The sequence below is a fragment of the Lissotriton vulgaris genome, chromosome 1_1, assembly GCF_964263255.1.
Source record: "Lissotriton vulgaris chromosome 1_1, aLisVul1.2, whole genome shotgun sequence".
In the NCBI taxonomy this organism is placed as follows: domain Eukaryota; kingdom Metazoa; phylum Chordata; class Amphibia; order Caudata; family Salamandridae; genus Lissotriton; species Lissotriton vulgaris.
Genome location: NC_141685.1, coordinates 1512838682 through 1512855374, shown reverse-complemented (window position 1 = coordinate 1512855374; position 16693 = coordinate 1512838682). Strand labels below are relative to the sequence as shown.

General features: G+C 45.7%; 1 protein-coding gene across 1 annotated transcript in view; it reads right to left on the bottom strand.

Annotated features, from left to right (window-relative positions):
- RELN (reelin) overlaps nt 1–16693 on the bottom strand; it is a 1675658-nt gene that overhangs the window by 485727 nt on the left and 1173238 nt on the right. Inside the window, exon 22 of the mRNA XM_086967429.1 lies at nt 4746–4858. Within this exon, the coding sequence (XP_086823555.1) occupies nt 4746–4858 (113 nt within the window). The remainder of the gene's footprint in view (nt 1–4745; nt 4859–16693) is intronic.

Below are 16693 nucleotides of genomic sequence, written 5' to 3'. Positions count from 1 at the left end.
TTAATAGGTCATGCTTATGGTCCATTCTCTTAGAATATGGCCTGGATGAGGCATTGGTGCATTTTCTGGTCTACCTACATAAAGAATTGAATGCCAGGGTTAGGATCATGGTGGGGGCGAGGTTTCCAATTACATCAAAGTATGTAGAGGGGTCAGGCAGGGGTGCGTCTTGACATTCTTCTTTTTATCATTTATAAAAACAATTTGTGCAAATCATTGACCACAATCACTAATGATGTTCCCAGAGTCTTCAGCAAAATTTCCTGTGTTATTATATGCTGTTGATGCGGTTTTAATGGCCCGCACACCTAATGCCCTACGCACTTTAGTGCAGTGATTTATTGATTTTATGGCCAGTCTAGATCTGTGTACCAATTTTAAAGAAATCGTTCATAATGTCTTGTAGGCAGAGAAAACATTCCCTAAATTCCATATCTGTGGGTAATCAAATATTGAAATGCACTAGCACTTTTCCTTAAATTGGGTTGGTCTTTGCTGCGAACGGCACTTGGTCTGAACATATGGTGCATTGTAAGAACAAGTTCTCAAAGGCCACCAATTCCATCCTTAGTCTTCCTCGGCCAAAGAGGACAGGGGCCATTTTAGCGATTTTAATTTTTTTAAAATGCCAATGTATACCTACAGCTACCTATGGCGCAGAGGTTTGGGATACCGCTAAAAGCTACAGCATCCAGCAGAAGGAAAACAGATTCTGTCAGAAACTATTGGGCACACCAATCTCCACCCCCGGTACGTTTGCAATAGCAAACTGAAATTAAGCTACATTGAGGATTTTATAAGGGCCCACCCCGCCTTATTCTGGCTCGCCATATTGAAAAATCCAGCAGCGTTCCTCACAAGAGAGATAATAGGTGATTGCATTAACTTTGAGAAAGGGAAAGATATTCCGCAGCTTGCCGTGGTAAGTCAGAGACTAAGTCGAGTTAATTATGACAGGGTCTTTTCTACTCTAAATGCAACTGAGACTGTACATAAAAAGCCCTTGGGGTGGCACTATACACACTTAGTAGCAAGGAAAGAGTAGAGAGGGAATCTAAAAAAATCAACTGTTGCAAATGTTATGACCATTAAGCCCACCTCGTATCTCCTGGTTAGTTATCTTAGAATATTCATATGTCATTGGAAGAAGGGACTCCTTTTCCGTTTGAGAGCCAGTACTGTTAAATTCTTGCTCTGTTTCCCCCTTGGGTACAGCGCAAACCTTGATTCTCTACCTTGCCCGTGCGACGGGCAGAGTGGTCAAACAATGTTAAAAAAAAAAATTCTGCAAGTTTTACATAAAGTACGCAAAATGTCTCTTAATATCGTTATTAAAAAAAACCTCTAACTATCCACTTAGTAGATGCACATAGGAGCATATTCTTATTGGAAGATGATGGGTTAGCTATCCGTGTTGGTACCTTTTTGAGAATTGTTGTACGAGCTCGTAAAACGACGTGCAACCGGTGAATAGCGCCTCAAAATGTGTGGGCTCCGCTAGAAAGTTGCTGTATGTGTTTCTTTTACTATTTTGCCCTTGTGGCCAATTTTATTGAAATTGTTTTGTTGTGAACATGAATTTGTGCTTTTAATTTTTTGTACGTGATTGTGCTTTTATGGATATTGTCCTATCAAATAATTTTTTATTTGATTTGACTAGTATATACGTCCAGACCAAAGATTTCAATGTTTCTCTTTGTGTTCATCGCTGGGTTTTATTTTTTATATTTTTTAATACTTTAATTATTCAGTTTTACAACATATACCAACAGAAAGAGAGGGGAGAGAAACAAAGATATATATATAGGGGAAACAAAAATTCAACAAAATATTTGTCAGCATATGCATCATTAATATCAAAAATACAGAATATTCGTTAAGGAGTGTATCTACACATACAGAGAAGAATGAGACTGCGCCTTGTACAATTGGCATGACGATGGGAGGGAATGAATAGGGAGCCAGATATGCAACTATGGGGATAGGTGTATAGTAGTGCTATTGGGCCACATTAAAGAATAGGGCAGCAGAGCCGCACTGGGAGGGTAACCGTGGGCTATACCAGTCATTAACTGCCCTCTCTCCTATTGTTGGTCATTGTCTGTGGCTTTGCCTTGTAACTTGGGAAGAGGATATACATCAATGATTATAATCCACGTCAGAGAGCAATAATGCAATATTCCAGCACAACAAAGTCTTACAGCTAACGGTGTGCTAGACAATTAGCAGAGAAGTCCACTGTGTTACGTGTTGTGGTTTGAGGCATGGGATTTAATGGGCTTTGTAAGTGATGAAAGCGCTCATGAACTGAACTTTGTTAAAATGGTAGTAAATCTGAGGTAATAGTAATTGGAATCACAAAAATAGTGACAGAGTGCACACCAGTTCTTTCGCGTTCAGTAGACGGTCATTTTTTTCTTTGTTTAGCGTGCTGGCCCGGAACCGTGGACTGCCCGACCACGTGAATTGAAGAATCACAGGGGGAAGTGGAGCCAGAATGTGCCCCACACCGGACGCACAGCTTTAGGTGCAACATACTGATGCCAAAAGTCGTTCAAGTTCATCAATTTTTATTTTTTATTTTCTTTGAAGTTATTTCATCCATTACGTTGTTCATGGTTAATCGGTCACATGTTGGACAAACTATGTTCACATTTAAACACCTTAATGCTAAAGACATGCCATGACGAGCCTTGTTCTGTAGCCAGGAATGTTACATAGATATTCTTCGATTAGATTATTTCCGTCACCCAATGCATTTCGTGCCTTTCTTTGCACTTCGTCAGGGGTTCACTACAATTATTAAAAAACATGACTATTAGGTTATATCCAAAAATGACTATGATTTATCAATTTATACAACAAATAGACCTCGTGTCAGGTAAGCTGGTTTGTAACTTAAAGCTAATAATCAATGTTTTGCCCGCTGAAATTCATGTTAATAAATAACATTTTCTAAATGCCCATCGTTCACTTTGCGCTCCTTTCCAGTCAATCCCCAAAATGTTTTCAACCCAGTAACTACCCTCTTTCTCCTCAGTTGCTTGTTTCACATTTAATCCCATAAGCCCGTACCTCGAATGTTCTGGTGACTGCTTCCTCTCATTTCCAAAGTCGTACTAAATGTTAGCCTTCCACTTGATTATCACCACCTGTGTTATATACCTGCCTCCTCGTGCCTTTCCAGATCACCCTCCCTTATGCGTTAAACTACCAAGCCCATAATTCACTGTTATTGTTCTTTGCAAAAGCTAGTGTGAAACATTTAATCGTCTTTGATTTTCCATCACAGATTAACACGTTTAGTTTGCACTTTTAGATTTTATACCACCGATACACATTTCATCCATGTTATGTAAGCGCTCATTATTGTGAACAAATCAACAAAAAGTTCCCCGCCTTCCGGGCTAGCACGCTAAACAAAGAAAAAAATGACCGTCTACTGAACGCGAAAGAACTGGTGTGCACTCTGTCACTATTTTTGTGATTTAAACTACTCTTCTGTCCACCCGACGAGTAGCACCCATTGATTATGGAACAGCTATCCACAAAAGGCCATTTGTCACATGCAGGACTATTTTTACATCTCTCTTCGAAAATGATAAAGTACCAACTACCTTTTTTATGGAACATAATAGCAGATGAAAATCGGCTGGACTTATGTTTGTGTTTAATCAGGACATGTTTATCTTTTTAAATGCAACACAGCTCAACCTAACACGATGGGATGTTTGGGATGATCAATGTTTGAAATCACACCTACGGGAGGGCGGGGAACTTTTTGTTGATTTGTTCACAATAATGAGCGCTTACATAACATGGATGAAATGTGTATCGGTGGTATAAAATCTAAAAGTGCAAACTAAACGTGTTAATCTGTGATGGAAAATCAAAGACGATTAAATGTTTCACACTAGCTTTTGCAAAGAACAATAACAGTGAATTATGGGCTTGGTAGTTTAACGCATAAGGGAGGGTGATCTGGAAAGGCACAAGGAGGCAGGTATATAACACAGGTGGTGATAATCAAGTGGAAGGCTAACATTTAGTACGACTTTGGAAATGAGAGGAAGCAGTCACCAGAACATTCGAGGTACGGGCTTATGGGATTAAATGTGAAACAAGCAACTGAGGAGAAAGAGGGTAGTTACTGGGTTGAAAACATTTTGGGGATTGACTGGAAAGGAGCGCAAAGTGAACGATGGGCATTTAGAAAATGTTATTTATTAACATGAATTTCAGCGGGCAAAACATTGATTATTAGCTTTAAGTTACAAACCAGCTTACCTGACACGAGGTCTATTTGTTGTATAAATTGATAAATCATAGTCATTTTTGGATATAACCTAATAGTCATGTTTTTTAATAATTGTAGTGAACCCCTGACGAAGTGCAAAGAAAGGCACGAAATGCATTGGGTGACGGAAATAATCTAATCGAAGAATATCTATGTAACATTCCTGGCTACAGAACAAGGCTCGTCATGGCATGTCTTTAGCATTAAGGTGTTTAAATGTGAACATAGTTTGTCCAACATGTGACCGATTAACCATGAACAACGTAATGGATGAAATAACTTCAAAGAAAATAAAAAATAAAAATTGATGAACTTGAACGACTTTTGGCATCAGTATGTTGCACCTAAAGCTGTGCGTCCGGTGTGGGGCACATTCTGGCTCCACTTCCCCCTGTAATAGTAATTGGATCATGTGTGTTTGCTATGTCAGCATCCTAAGATGTCTTACCATGTTTTCTGCGGTAAAAGTACAGTGATTCTTCTCCAGTTTGTGAACTCACTGGAATGATAGATACTCGCCGCTGTAAACTCCTGGCAGCTGGGCATACTCGGAAGGCATTCCTACAAAAAGAAAAAGTAAATAGTGTTAATTTGTTCATATGGATGTGTCTAAACATAATTTAGTATGTTTCGCTGCCCATTTAAGTAGGTATTTCAGTAGTAGTGGGTTGGCTAGCACAGCACCGGAGAGTGTCTGAGACTATTCAAGGCACATCCAGGTTTGTGTAACAGAGCATCCCACAGACTCTCCCCACAGCAAACCCTTGCAGGTGCCTAATGTCACTCACTGTGCCCGCCTGTAGGGGGATCTCTGCACCCCCCAACTATTTTCAAATGCAGGAAGTTGTCAGCTGCACAGTGAAAAGCACACCAATGACTTCCACCTACCCTAATGCACTGTTCGCAGTGCAGGTGTGGGTTTCTGCCTGTCCTGTAAACAATGCCCTTGTTGTGATAGAGGGTGATGTCCTACTCGGCACCTGTGAGCACAGACTTGAGCGTGCACTGCAGCTCAAAGAGGGACAGTCAACTGTGCCTATAATTTGGCCTCAGAGGCTCACAAATGTATCATGTTAACATATACGTTTCTGCCCGACTCTTCTTACTAAAATAAACTTGCTCTTGTGCATGTTTAGTTGAGCTGACCTGCTACTTACTGCAAAGTAGTGGTGCTGTCTGCACAAGTCTATACAAGAGCTCTTCCTGCTTTAGTAAGAGTATCATGGAGAACTTAAATGAAAAAGCATTAGAAAATATCACACTGCGAACTGTGTTTCACATTTGATTGGAAACAAATTAGTAGGCCGGTCTCTATCTTGAAAATCACGGGTATGTTCTCAATGTTCTCAGCTGACAGGAGACAAAGGAGCTAGGACTTGAGTGAACTGGGGGAGAGCATGGATCGTTTATTATAATATTTGCATTTTAATGGCAGATCTGAAAAAAAGTTCGAAATCTAGTTTAAAAAAGAGCTGCTCTTATTTAATAAAAAGTGAGTTTAGAAGATGCAGAATTTTGACCTTACTAATTGCTTGTAAAACAATTATTAGTAATTTTTCTTTTTTTTAAAAAAACCTTTATTTATGAAATGCACGTTACACAGCATCTGCCTACAACCCCTCAGGGCCGGCCGCTATGACACATATTGAAAGAATAAAGCAGGACAGCACACTTGTGAGAAGATCACTGAGCACACATTATAGTGTGGAGCATAAAACAGTACTTAAAGGATATCAAAGGTTTAATTTTATGATTTTGTCGAAGAAAAAACAACAAACACAAACACATGGCATCATACTGGCAAGGGTCATAAGAGGGGGGGGGAGAGGGAAGGAGTACATATAGGAAGGAATGAATCTGACGAGGGGGGGCGATCATGAAGGAAGAAAGGATACAGGTGATATGGGAAACAGAAACGGAACGCCAATCATGGGGAGGAGGGGACAGGAACCTCATAATCGAGTGGAGGGGAACAAATATCTCCACGGTACGAATTCCACTGTGCCCAAACCCTGGACCATTTCCTGGGGCGACCCCGTGCCTCGTACACCGTCTTTTCTCGAAACATGCACCAGTCCATGTTATCTTTCCAGGCACTGAGCCGTGGTGGCCTGGCGGAGCCCCAGAGCTGAGCTATGTCCCTCTTGGCAACCATGTTGCCCAGAGTGACCCAGAACGTCTGAGCAGCAGTACAGTCCGTAGGCTCCCACACATTGAGCAAGCAGCGCCGTGCCTCAGGAAGGAGGGGGACTCCAGTGACACATCCCATCACATCATGCACCCTGGACCAGTAGGCCGAGACAACCGGACATTCCCACAGAACATGAAGAAAAGTACCATCCATACCACACCCACGCCTACACCGTCCATCCGTCGCAAGCCCCATTCGCACCAGTCGCATACCAGTTACATACACACGGTGGAGGATCTTTAGCTGGACAAAACGAAGTCGGGCCGGAATAGCCACTTCCTTAGGGGAAGAAACAGCCGACTGCCAATCCTCATCGTCTAATTCAAGCCCGTCCACCGTCCAGGAAGCACAAAGTTTCCCCAGCAGGTCAGCCCTGTTGTTAATGAGCTTCTTATATATTAAGGAAATCGTACTATCAGCGACGTGGCCGTCTAGGATACGATCCTCAAGTGGGGAGGATTGCGGAATATCAGTCCCAGGGGGAAAGGCTGAGGACAAGGCATGTCGAACCTGCATATACCGAAAATGCTCCCTATCATCAAGCTGGTATTCCAGTTTTAGGGCTTCAAAGGACTTCACAGTGCCCCTGGCCCAAAGATCCTCCACCTTACTGATCCCAATCATGTCCCACCTGTCAAACCCTTTCGTCTGCCAGAGGTTGCCCAATCGATCAGAGTCGTACAGTGGGGTCATACGTGTCAACTTGCCACTCCAGCCCGTAGCCACAGTTGCATCCCTCCAGGCCCGCACCGCACACTTCGTAGGACCCGTAAGGAGACGGATTGGTGACTTCGAGTACAAAGCCCTATTGAAGTTGCCACCGGGCAGCAAAAACTTGTCCAGGGCAAAGGCAGGAGCGGGTTCCGGTGAATACGTTACGTGAAATAATGGCACTCAGGTGCGAGGCCCAGTAGTATCGTTTGATATCTGGCAAAGCGATACCGTCGTCGTACCAGGGAAGGGTGAGCTTAGACAGCGCAATACGGGCACGACCGTCCCAGATCAATTGCCGCTGTAGACTTTCGATCTCGCGGAAGTAGCGAGCAGAGACCGGGTCGAAGAAATTCTGCAACGCATAGAGAAATCGAGGGAGCGACATCATTTTAAAGAGCGCCGCTCGGCCCAGCGGAGACAGGGGCAATTCACGCCATCGCCTCACATCCTGTTTAAGACGACGGAGCGGAGCATAAAGATTCCGTTCATAACGCACCGCAGAAACCGTAGAGACATAGATCCCCAAATATTTAAAACCGTCTTCCGCTACCAGAATTGGAAACCTACGAGGCAACGGCGGCAGAACCCTGACTATAACATATACATAGGATTTGGTCCAATTGATGACCAATCCGGAATTCTTATCGAAGGATGTAAGAACGTCGAAGAGCACGTTCAAGGACTTTTGAGGGGAAGTAAAGTAAAGGAGGATGTCGTCGGCATACAGTGAGATGCGATCCTCTAGATCTGGCGCCCATCGGATCCCTTTAATCGAGGGTTCCCACCGGAGCCATGCCCCAAGGGGTTCAAGCGCCAGTGCAAACAGAAGCGGGGAAAGCGGACATCCCTGACGGGTGCCGCGTCCCAATGGGAAGGGGTCAGAACTTCTGCCATTAACCACGACCTGGGCCAGCGGTTGTTCATAAAGAAGCCTGACCCACGCAATAAAGTTAGGGCCGAAGCCGAACTTGGAGAGGGCCGCCCAAAGATAAGGCCATTCAATGGTGTCAAAAGCCATCGTAGCGTCCAGGGAGGCTACCACCGCAGGCTCCGTGAGAGTTGAAGCTCTCGCGAGAACACCATGAAGCCGACGCAGATTCAGGGCCGTGTTCCTATGTGGTATGAAGCCGGATTGATCCGGATGGATCAGGTCACAAATCACCGTCAACAACCGATTGGCCAGAACCTTGGCAAGGATTTTAGGTTCTGCGTTTAGCAGGGAAATGGGGCGGTAGGAGGTACAGCGATCACGAGGCTTGCCATCCTTATAAATGACTACTATAGTGCGAAGGCGCTGTTCAAGCGGAAGGACTCCTGCCTCGAACGCGTCTAGAAACATGCTGCGCAGATGGGCGGCCATCTTGTCTGGACGAAGTTTGTAAAGCTCGATAGGCAAACCATTGGGCCCCATCGCCTTGCCCGAGCGCAGGGATCTGATAGCGAGGGCAATCTCATCCACCGTAAAGGGAGCCTCCAGAGCCAGACCCTCCTCCTCCCAGACACGAGGAAGAGCTATATCACGCAACAGTAAACGGGAATCAGCCTCATCGCGATCACTCACCGGGGTATAAACCTTCCGGAAATGATCAACAAAACAGTCAACAATCTCACCGGGGTCAGACACACATTCACCAGACTCACGAACAATGACGAGTACAACACGATTCGCTCTTTCAGCCTTATCCAGCCACGCTAGGAGTTTGCTAGCCTTGTCACCCACATCATACAGCCGGCCCAACTGATTCGCTCGCATCAACTTAGCAGCATCGGTCACACAAGCCTTGTAATCCGCCTGTTTCAACTCCAGAGTATGTAAAAGCGCAGGCGTGTCATCCCCGCCCAGCTCACTTTCAAGTGCTGTAATTTCAGCCTCAAGGGCCAGCACGGCCTCCCTCTTAGCCCTCCGCTCAGCAGCAATAAGAGACAGTGCGGATCCCCGAATGACCGTTTTAAAGGCCTCCCAGAGAACCGTAGGGGAGGTCACCGAATCCACATTTTCATCAAAATAACAATCAATAGCCTTCACCAAGTCTGAGCGGAGCCGGGGGTTCCAGAAGTGCCAGGGGGGAACAGGGGGAACTCTGTTACCAAATAGACCACCCACAGAGATCTTAATCAGCAAGGGGGAATGATCCGAGATACCCCGGGGAAGATGACGAACTTCCCGTACCAAGGATAGGGTAGACGCCAGCATAAAGAAGTAGTCTATCCGAGAGAGGCTGCCATGCGCAGTGGAAGGTATACTGCGTCTGGGTGGGGTGCAGCGAACGCCAAACATCCACCAGACCAAAAGTTTCAGTCATATCATTGAGCCACATCTGGGACTGCGGCAGAACTCTAGGGGGCAGTCGATCACATTCACCAGACATCACGGAGTTAAAGTCTCCACCCATGATCAGCAAACCATCGGGGAGACCAAGAAGAGTCTCGTCGAGATCGGCGTACGTGGTGGCCTGCAGCCCCGGGGGGATATAAACAACCACTAACACAATTGGCTTCCCTTCCCATCTCCCCGAAACAGCAGCATATCGTCCCCGATCATCTAGGACAACATCATCAATCTCAAGGGCCAGGGAGGATTTAACCATTATACCCACTCCCCGGGAGCCGGAGGTGAAACCAGCGTGGGCGGCCAATCGGTAGCCCCGACGGTCAAGAGCTTTACAGGCATAACCAATCAAGTGGGTTTCTTGGAGGAACACAACATCAGGGGCATGACGCCTTATAAATTGTAACACAATGCCACGTTTAATCCTGTCACCCAAACCATTGACGTTCCAAGAAAGAACCTGCATCTCACCCCCCCCATCCCAGGAAGAACGACACAACCCAACCCCCTCCCATAACCACAGATCCAGCATGCTTGCATTCAGTAATATACCATGAAAAGAGAAAGAGAATAGAAAACACACAACACAACCAAGTCCCCACCAACCACCCCCCAACCAAGAACCCGTTACAACGCCCCCCACCCTGCACCCCTGCTGACTAGAAAGCCACCCCAAACTGCAGTGTGCCTGTCGCCCCATCTGATCTACACAAAGAAACCCCCGAGGAGGAAGGGAGAAACCACCCGTACCCGCACCACCATGGGCACAACCATAAAGCATACAATATAGGTTACTCTGTAAAGTTCACAGTCTCAAGTCGGACCTCTGGGGCCCCAAGTTAAACCTGGGCCGTCGCACCACCGTCCGCGCCGCCGGGGCCCCCGCTCTCGGTGTCATCTTTTGGCAACGAGTCCAACCAGTCACTAGCACGATCAGGCTGATCGAAAAAATAGGCACGTTCTCTGTACTCAATCCGCAAGCGAGCAGGAAACAGCATTGCGTATTTCAGTCCCAAATCCCTCAGGCGACGCTTCACTCCAAGGAAACCAGAACGTTGCCGTTGCACTTGGGGGGTGAAATCAGGATAAATCGAGACAGAGTTATTATCGTACTTCAACCGGCCGTGTTTACGAGCGGCCTGAAGGATAGCGTCTCTGTCCCGAAAGTGAAACAGTCTAGCGATGATAGGCCTCGGAGGGCCCCCTGGCTTCACCTGACCGCCTGGGAAGCGATAGGCACGCTCGACCGCAAAAAACTTGCTGAGACCCGCGGGAGCGAGTTTAGCGACAATGAGTTCCTCGACCAGTAGATCGATCGAGGCGGCACCATTGTCTTCCGGCACTCCGACCAAGCGTATGTTGTTCCGCCGGGCCCTATTATCGTAGTCTTCCATGCGTTTGAGCAAAAGGTCGTGCGAGGAACGCAAATTCCCTATCTCAGACTGTGCCTCCGCCATGTCCGTCACCAAACTCGATGCCTTTAAGTCCAATGCCTTGACCCTCTCGTTCGTCTTGGCCAAATCGGCACGAATAAGAGTAACATCCACTGCCACCGTGTCTATCTTGGACACGATGGCCTCGTATTGTTGACTCATATCGGCCTTGAGGCCTGCAATGGCGGCCAACAGGTCTTGAAGGGACACTTCTGAGGATGACGACATATCTGTCTTCGGGTCCTCCAAGTCACGACTGGCAGCGCCGGGGGAACCTCTCGGCTGGGTATAGCGCTCGATCATGTTGGACTGGATCGACCCCCCGCGAGTATTGGTCTTCCTGCATTTCTCCGCCTCGGGTTTCGTCGCCATGTTGTATTCAGCACCGGCCAGGGACACCCGGGTGCCACTGAGTGGTGAAGAGTCTCGAACCCCAAAAGTCTAGTTTCACGAGAAAATGTCACGGGCCACCTAGCCGGCACCAAGAGGGAAAGCGTTCACAGTGAGAGCAGTAGACCAGGATGAAGTAGCAGGTCCCAAGGAGTCAGAGACGAGAGGGCTCGAAACCGAAAGTGAAAGTGGCACACCACCGGTGGAGCAAATGCCAGGCAGCCGTTGTTGTTGCATTACAGCTCGGCCATACTAGGCAGCAGAGACCCCGGTCTCGTCGGGGGTTAGGCCAGAAAGTTGGAGACGATGCAAAAATGGTCCCCGAGGTCCGATCTCGGCCAAAAAAGGATCGATGGTATCAGTGAGAGTAGCACTTCAAAAGCCCGTCGAAGTGATCAGGATAACTGCAGGATAAATCAAGAAGGGCGGCGCGGGTCTCAGGAGCTCTCTACTCACGCGACCATCTTGGATGCCCGCGTAGCTCCTCCCCCCAGTAATTTATTTTTCAATTGTGAGATCCCATCATATCTTCTCAAGAAATAGTTTGTGTGAATCTACTTTACTAGCTGTGGATTGAGCGATGAGGATCTCCCATATAGTTACCCAGTTCCTAATAAGCAAAGTGCAGGTTTCTTTGAGAATGTCTTGGTTTACGCCTCTTAGCTGTGGTAGAAAATGCAAACAAAGGGGCATATGTACAAAATATTTTGTGGCTGGAAATGGTCCGATTTGCAGAATACACCCATTTGCGATTTAAAAAAAGCTATTTTGAATATACAAGATGCCAAATTGAGATTTGGTAACTTGTTACCAAACAGTAATTTGTGTTAGCAATAAAGTATTTGGAAGGGGCATGTTTAGAAATCCCTTCCAAATACCAAATTGCAGTAGTATGTATGAATGTTTTATGACCAAATTCCACTCGTAAAACATTCATTTTTTACTGACATCTCGAAGAAGGTGGTAACCTTTTCACAAATAGGAAGGAGTCCCCAAGGGACCACTTTCTACTCTTAAAACAAGCATTGGAAATGCAATAGGTCTCGCATTAGGAAAGTTTGAGCAATTGGTACTGTAAAGGACACTTTTTTTATTTATGTGTTGGTTTTGAAAATAGCAAAAGTAATAGCTTTGTCAGTTACAATGTCAATAGTTTTAACTTTCGCAAATGTGACACCTATAGCATTTGTAATGCAATGTGTGTTGTCTTTACGTGACTTAGATGTATTGATATTGCAAATAACAATGGCTTTTAATTTTGTAAATAATGAATACTTAAATAAAATTTATTGTAATTTATAATGGCAATAGCTTAAACGTTTGTAAATTAATTTTGTGAAGATTATGTTCAGTGTATTTTATTGTGACGAAAATCCAAGAACATTGCATTTGCACCTGGTGGTGGATGTGGTGGTGGTGGGTGTGGTGGATGTGGTGGTGGATGCGGTGGTGGTGCATGTGGTGGTGGTGGATGTGGATGTCATGGTGGATGTGGAGGTGATGGTGGATGTGGTGGATGTGGTGGTGGATGCGGTGGTGGTGGTGGATGCGGTGGATGTGGTGGTGGATGTGGTGGTGGTGGATGCGGTGGAGCATGTGGTGGATGTGGTGGTGGATGCCATGGTGGATGTGGGTGGGGGAAGGGAGAGGTTAAGGAAGACAACATTAGATTGGCATTGTGGCGACGAAAACATCTATGCCATGCCACACTTAGTGTTATGTGTGAGGACTCAACAATGTCTAGGGAAGAGTGTTAGACTGAGTGCTCAATTGGGCAAGTCTGTGATACGCTGATTGCAAGGCCAGTAGTTAACCAGCCGATGCGAGTGGTGAAGAAATGATGTTGGTTTAAAAACTGTTTACAACTGTAGAATGAGGAGTGAAGGTAACTTGTCGCTGCGAGTGGTGAAAGGATAGTGATCTAATGTTTGCTTTATAACGCCGAGAAATTGTTACAAATGTGCAAGAGCTGGTGTCAAGGAGAGTTCGGGCAGTGCTGTGGTAGACAACCATGCGTAAAGGATTCTGGATGGAGCACAAACCTCGGGCAGTGGGCGGACCGCAAAACAATGGAAACGTGTCACTGAACCGGTTTTCACAGAGACCTGAAGACCGGTACGCAATTACTTGGAGGTATCAGGCGAAAATGGCGGGAATTACAAACAGCACTCGTCAATCAGTGCTGCGCCACATTCAAAGTGAGGACTAGTGCAGGCACTAAGAAGGGGGTAAAAATTCAAGGTTAGGCATTTACCTTGTGGAAGTTAAGTGAATAAAATGAACGCAGAAGAATTGCGAGTGTGCGCTCAATTTAAAGCTTCAAGATAAGGAGTTACTGTTCTCAATGGACGGTGTAACAATGCCATTCTGAACTGTATGCTTCATGTTGCTAGACGGTCACACGCAGTGTGCTGATACACTGCAAAAACAAGCAAGGCATATAAGGAAGGGTCAATTACTGGTTAAAACCTCACGGAATTCTCGGGGTCCAACAACAACAAACGCTTACCAGATAAGCCGCAGTATGCCTCAAGCGATCAACCCGACTGACGGGGTGTGTGTGTGCCGTCCGTGCCTATACACGATTGTGATTGTGCACTATACCGCAAACTAGGCGTCAAGGGGCGCCATCTTGGGTGAGAAAAAGTGAGATAGAACAAGGTTGTGCTGGGAGAGAGAGAGTGGGGAGGAGAGTAGGAGGAGGAGGGGGGAGGAGAGTAGGGGAGGCACGGCCTAGCGGCCGTGCAACCAAGAAGTGAGGGGGCGGAGCTGGGGGAGGCTGTGAGAGAGAGTGGGGAGGAGAGTAGGAGGAGGAGGGGAGAGGAGAGTAGGAGGAGGAAGGGGGCCAAAAGAGACAAGATGGAGGGAAGGCACAGAAGGGGAGGGGGGAGGAGAAATGCGACACGGCAGGCAGGGGAGGGGGCGGAGCGGGGGTGTGGGAGGAGTGCGCCTGAGGGAAAATACATGCAAGACAGGCGGCTGGGGGCATGTGCACGCGCTTTTAAGCTCAATCCGCATGCGCATTGAGCTTGAATTTCACGGGCACTGCAAGGAATCGCCACGATTCCTTGCAAGTTGGTTAAAGACTGTTTAAGCCCCCATAGTCTCGCAAGCTCGATGCGCATGCGCATCGACAGGCGAGACCTAATAAAAATGAAACTTCAAAGTGTCATCTTTTTTTCCTTTAAGGAAAACGGGCTGTAGTAAAAAAAAAGTTTGCTTTATTAAAAAGTGATCTTAGACATCCCTGTGATGGCTGCGATTCCTAATGGGTCGCAAATTGCAAGCTACCTTATTAAATTAATATTTATGAGGTAGGTTGATTTGTGACCCACTACGAATTGCTATTTAAAAAATTTTTTCTTATATCAAGAATTGTGATTTGCTAATTGAGATTCAGTAAAGAAATCGCAATTCTAGATTTTTGTGCATCTGACCCAAAATTATAAAATATAATCAAAACAACACGAACGTCAAGAATCCAAAAGATTACAATTCCAAACCAATTTTCTAAAAAGAAGAAAAACGCAATACATAAAATTACTACAAAAACAATAAAAATTGTTAAAGAAGAAAAGAAAATGAAAAAAAAAACACAGCAAACAATGGGAAAGTAGTCTATGGAAGCCTGAGTGCTCTACCTGTACCCTATAAAGCTCTAAAGTGAGCAATCTTTGGCAGCTCCTTTGCACTCGCCGTGCCTGGAATCACCGTCCCATTGCAAGTGCCTGCCTGCAATCACCCAAAAATCATTTGCATAAATCCCTGATGGGCAACCCCCAGCTCCTTTTTCTTGTGCCCTCTATAATCCCATCATCTTCCTACGGGCATGTCCACTAAATACATACCATGCGTGTACTCAACAGAGAAAATTCCAAATTTTTCACTGCTCTTAGCACCAAGAAGCCCACTGGTGAAGGTGTGCATATAATTTAAACAAAATAGAACAATAAATACGTCTTGTATACATTCTCCATCCTGATGCTGTATGTCCTGAATGCCCTTATAAGCCCCTAAGTAGATTGGCAGTGAGCACTCAGGAGCTCCATCTGAGGTATCTTAATTAAACAGCCTATTGTGCTTTTGTCCTATGTGCAACAACTCACTCCTAGTGCATAGATACCTCTGTGCAGTCACCACCTACCCACCTGTGCATATGCTTTATTGTGTACTTCAAGAATATTGTAGTTTTCACATTGACCTACAAAAACGTTTACTCCAGAATATCAACTGCAACTATATAATCACAGTAAGCATATACACCCACGTTTATAATGCTACTCTTGATTCCACATCTACATACATTGATGGTACATATATCTTCAAGGTACTTAGAAGTGGAGTTATACCTATACTTACATCTATACACATGCCTTGACAATGCAGTGGTAGATGTTATTCTGCAGTAGATACTTTTGTAGGCCGATATTTGGATTAGGAAATCACTGGTACTGAGAGTCTAGACTGCTTGATTGAAGCATCTCTGACAGACATGCACTGTGGATGCCGACACCTACCCGTCTACACTCAAACACCAGCTCCACCACCTTCCATCCAAGAGGAGAGTGCTCAAAGCCCAGCAATTCTGTCCCAAGGTATGCATGCTGCAAGTTCATAAAGTAGAGTACTTGCACTGCCCTCTGCTGTTGCTGGACTTTGCATCATGCTCCCTACATGGTCTTGGATCCAGCTCTCCACAGCCTGGACTAGACAGAATGGGTCAGCCACCGAACAACCGGAGGAGTATGGTAGCATGTAGCATCTTGACCATGAAATAATGGGGGAGGTGGTACAGAAACCCAAGGGTGGTACTGAAGACCAATGACACCACAGCGTGCAGTGTTGGAACACTGGGTGTGCATTGGTTGAATTACACGCAGAGGACGTGTGGCTGCAGGCGTCTTTTTGAAACACTAGACCACGCATGATGGTGTGAAAGACTTGGACAGCACACATTGTTCTGAAATCCGTAGTCAGCTTTTTCATACATTTTGAGAGTCCACTATATTTGAGGAATAAATGGTGTGAGAGTGGGACAGCAAACTGCAGAAATGCCTGCACATGCTTCTGCTGTCACTGTCACTGTCAGCACAATTCATTACTTTCAAGGAGCTGCAGGTGTGCGTGAACCCAGCGATATGTATTTGTTTTTGCAAGGAGCTGACCTGTGAATGGCAGTAGTGGACTACAGAGGGGCCACATTCATTCTATTCCCAATGGAAAAGGCCAACGTGTGAAGTCTAAGCATGCGCAAAATGATGACCAAATAAAGGCAAAGGCCGAAGGGTGACCCGCCGAAAAAAGCATGGTTACAAATACCTTAGCGAGAAAAACATCAG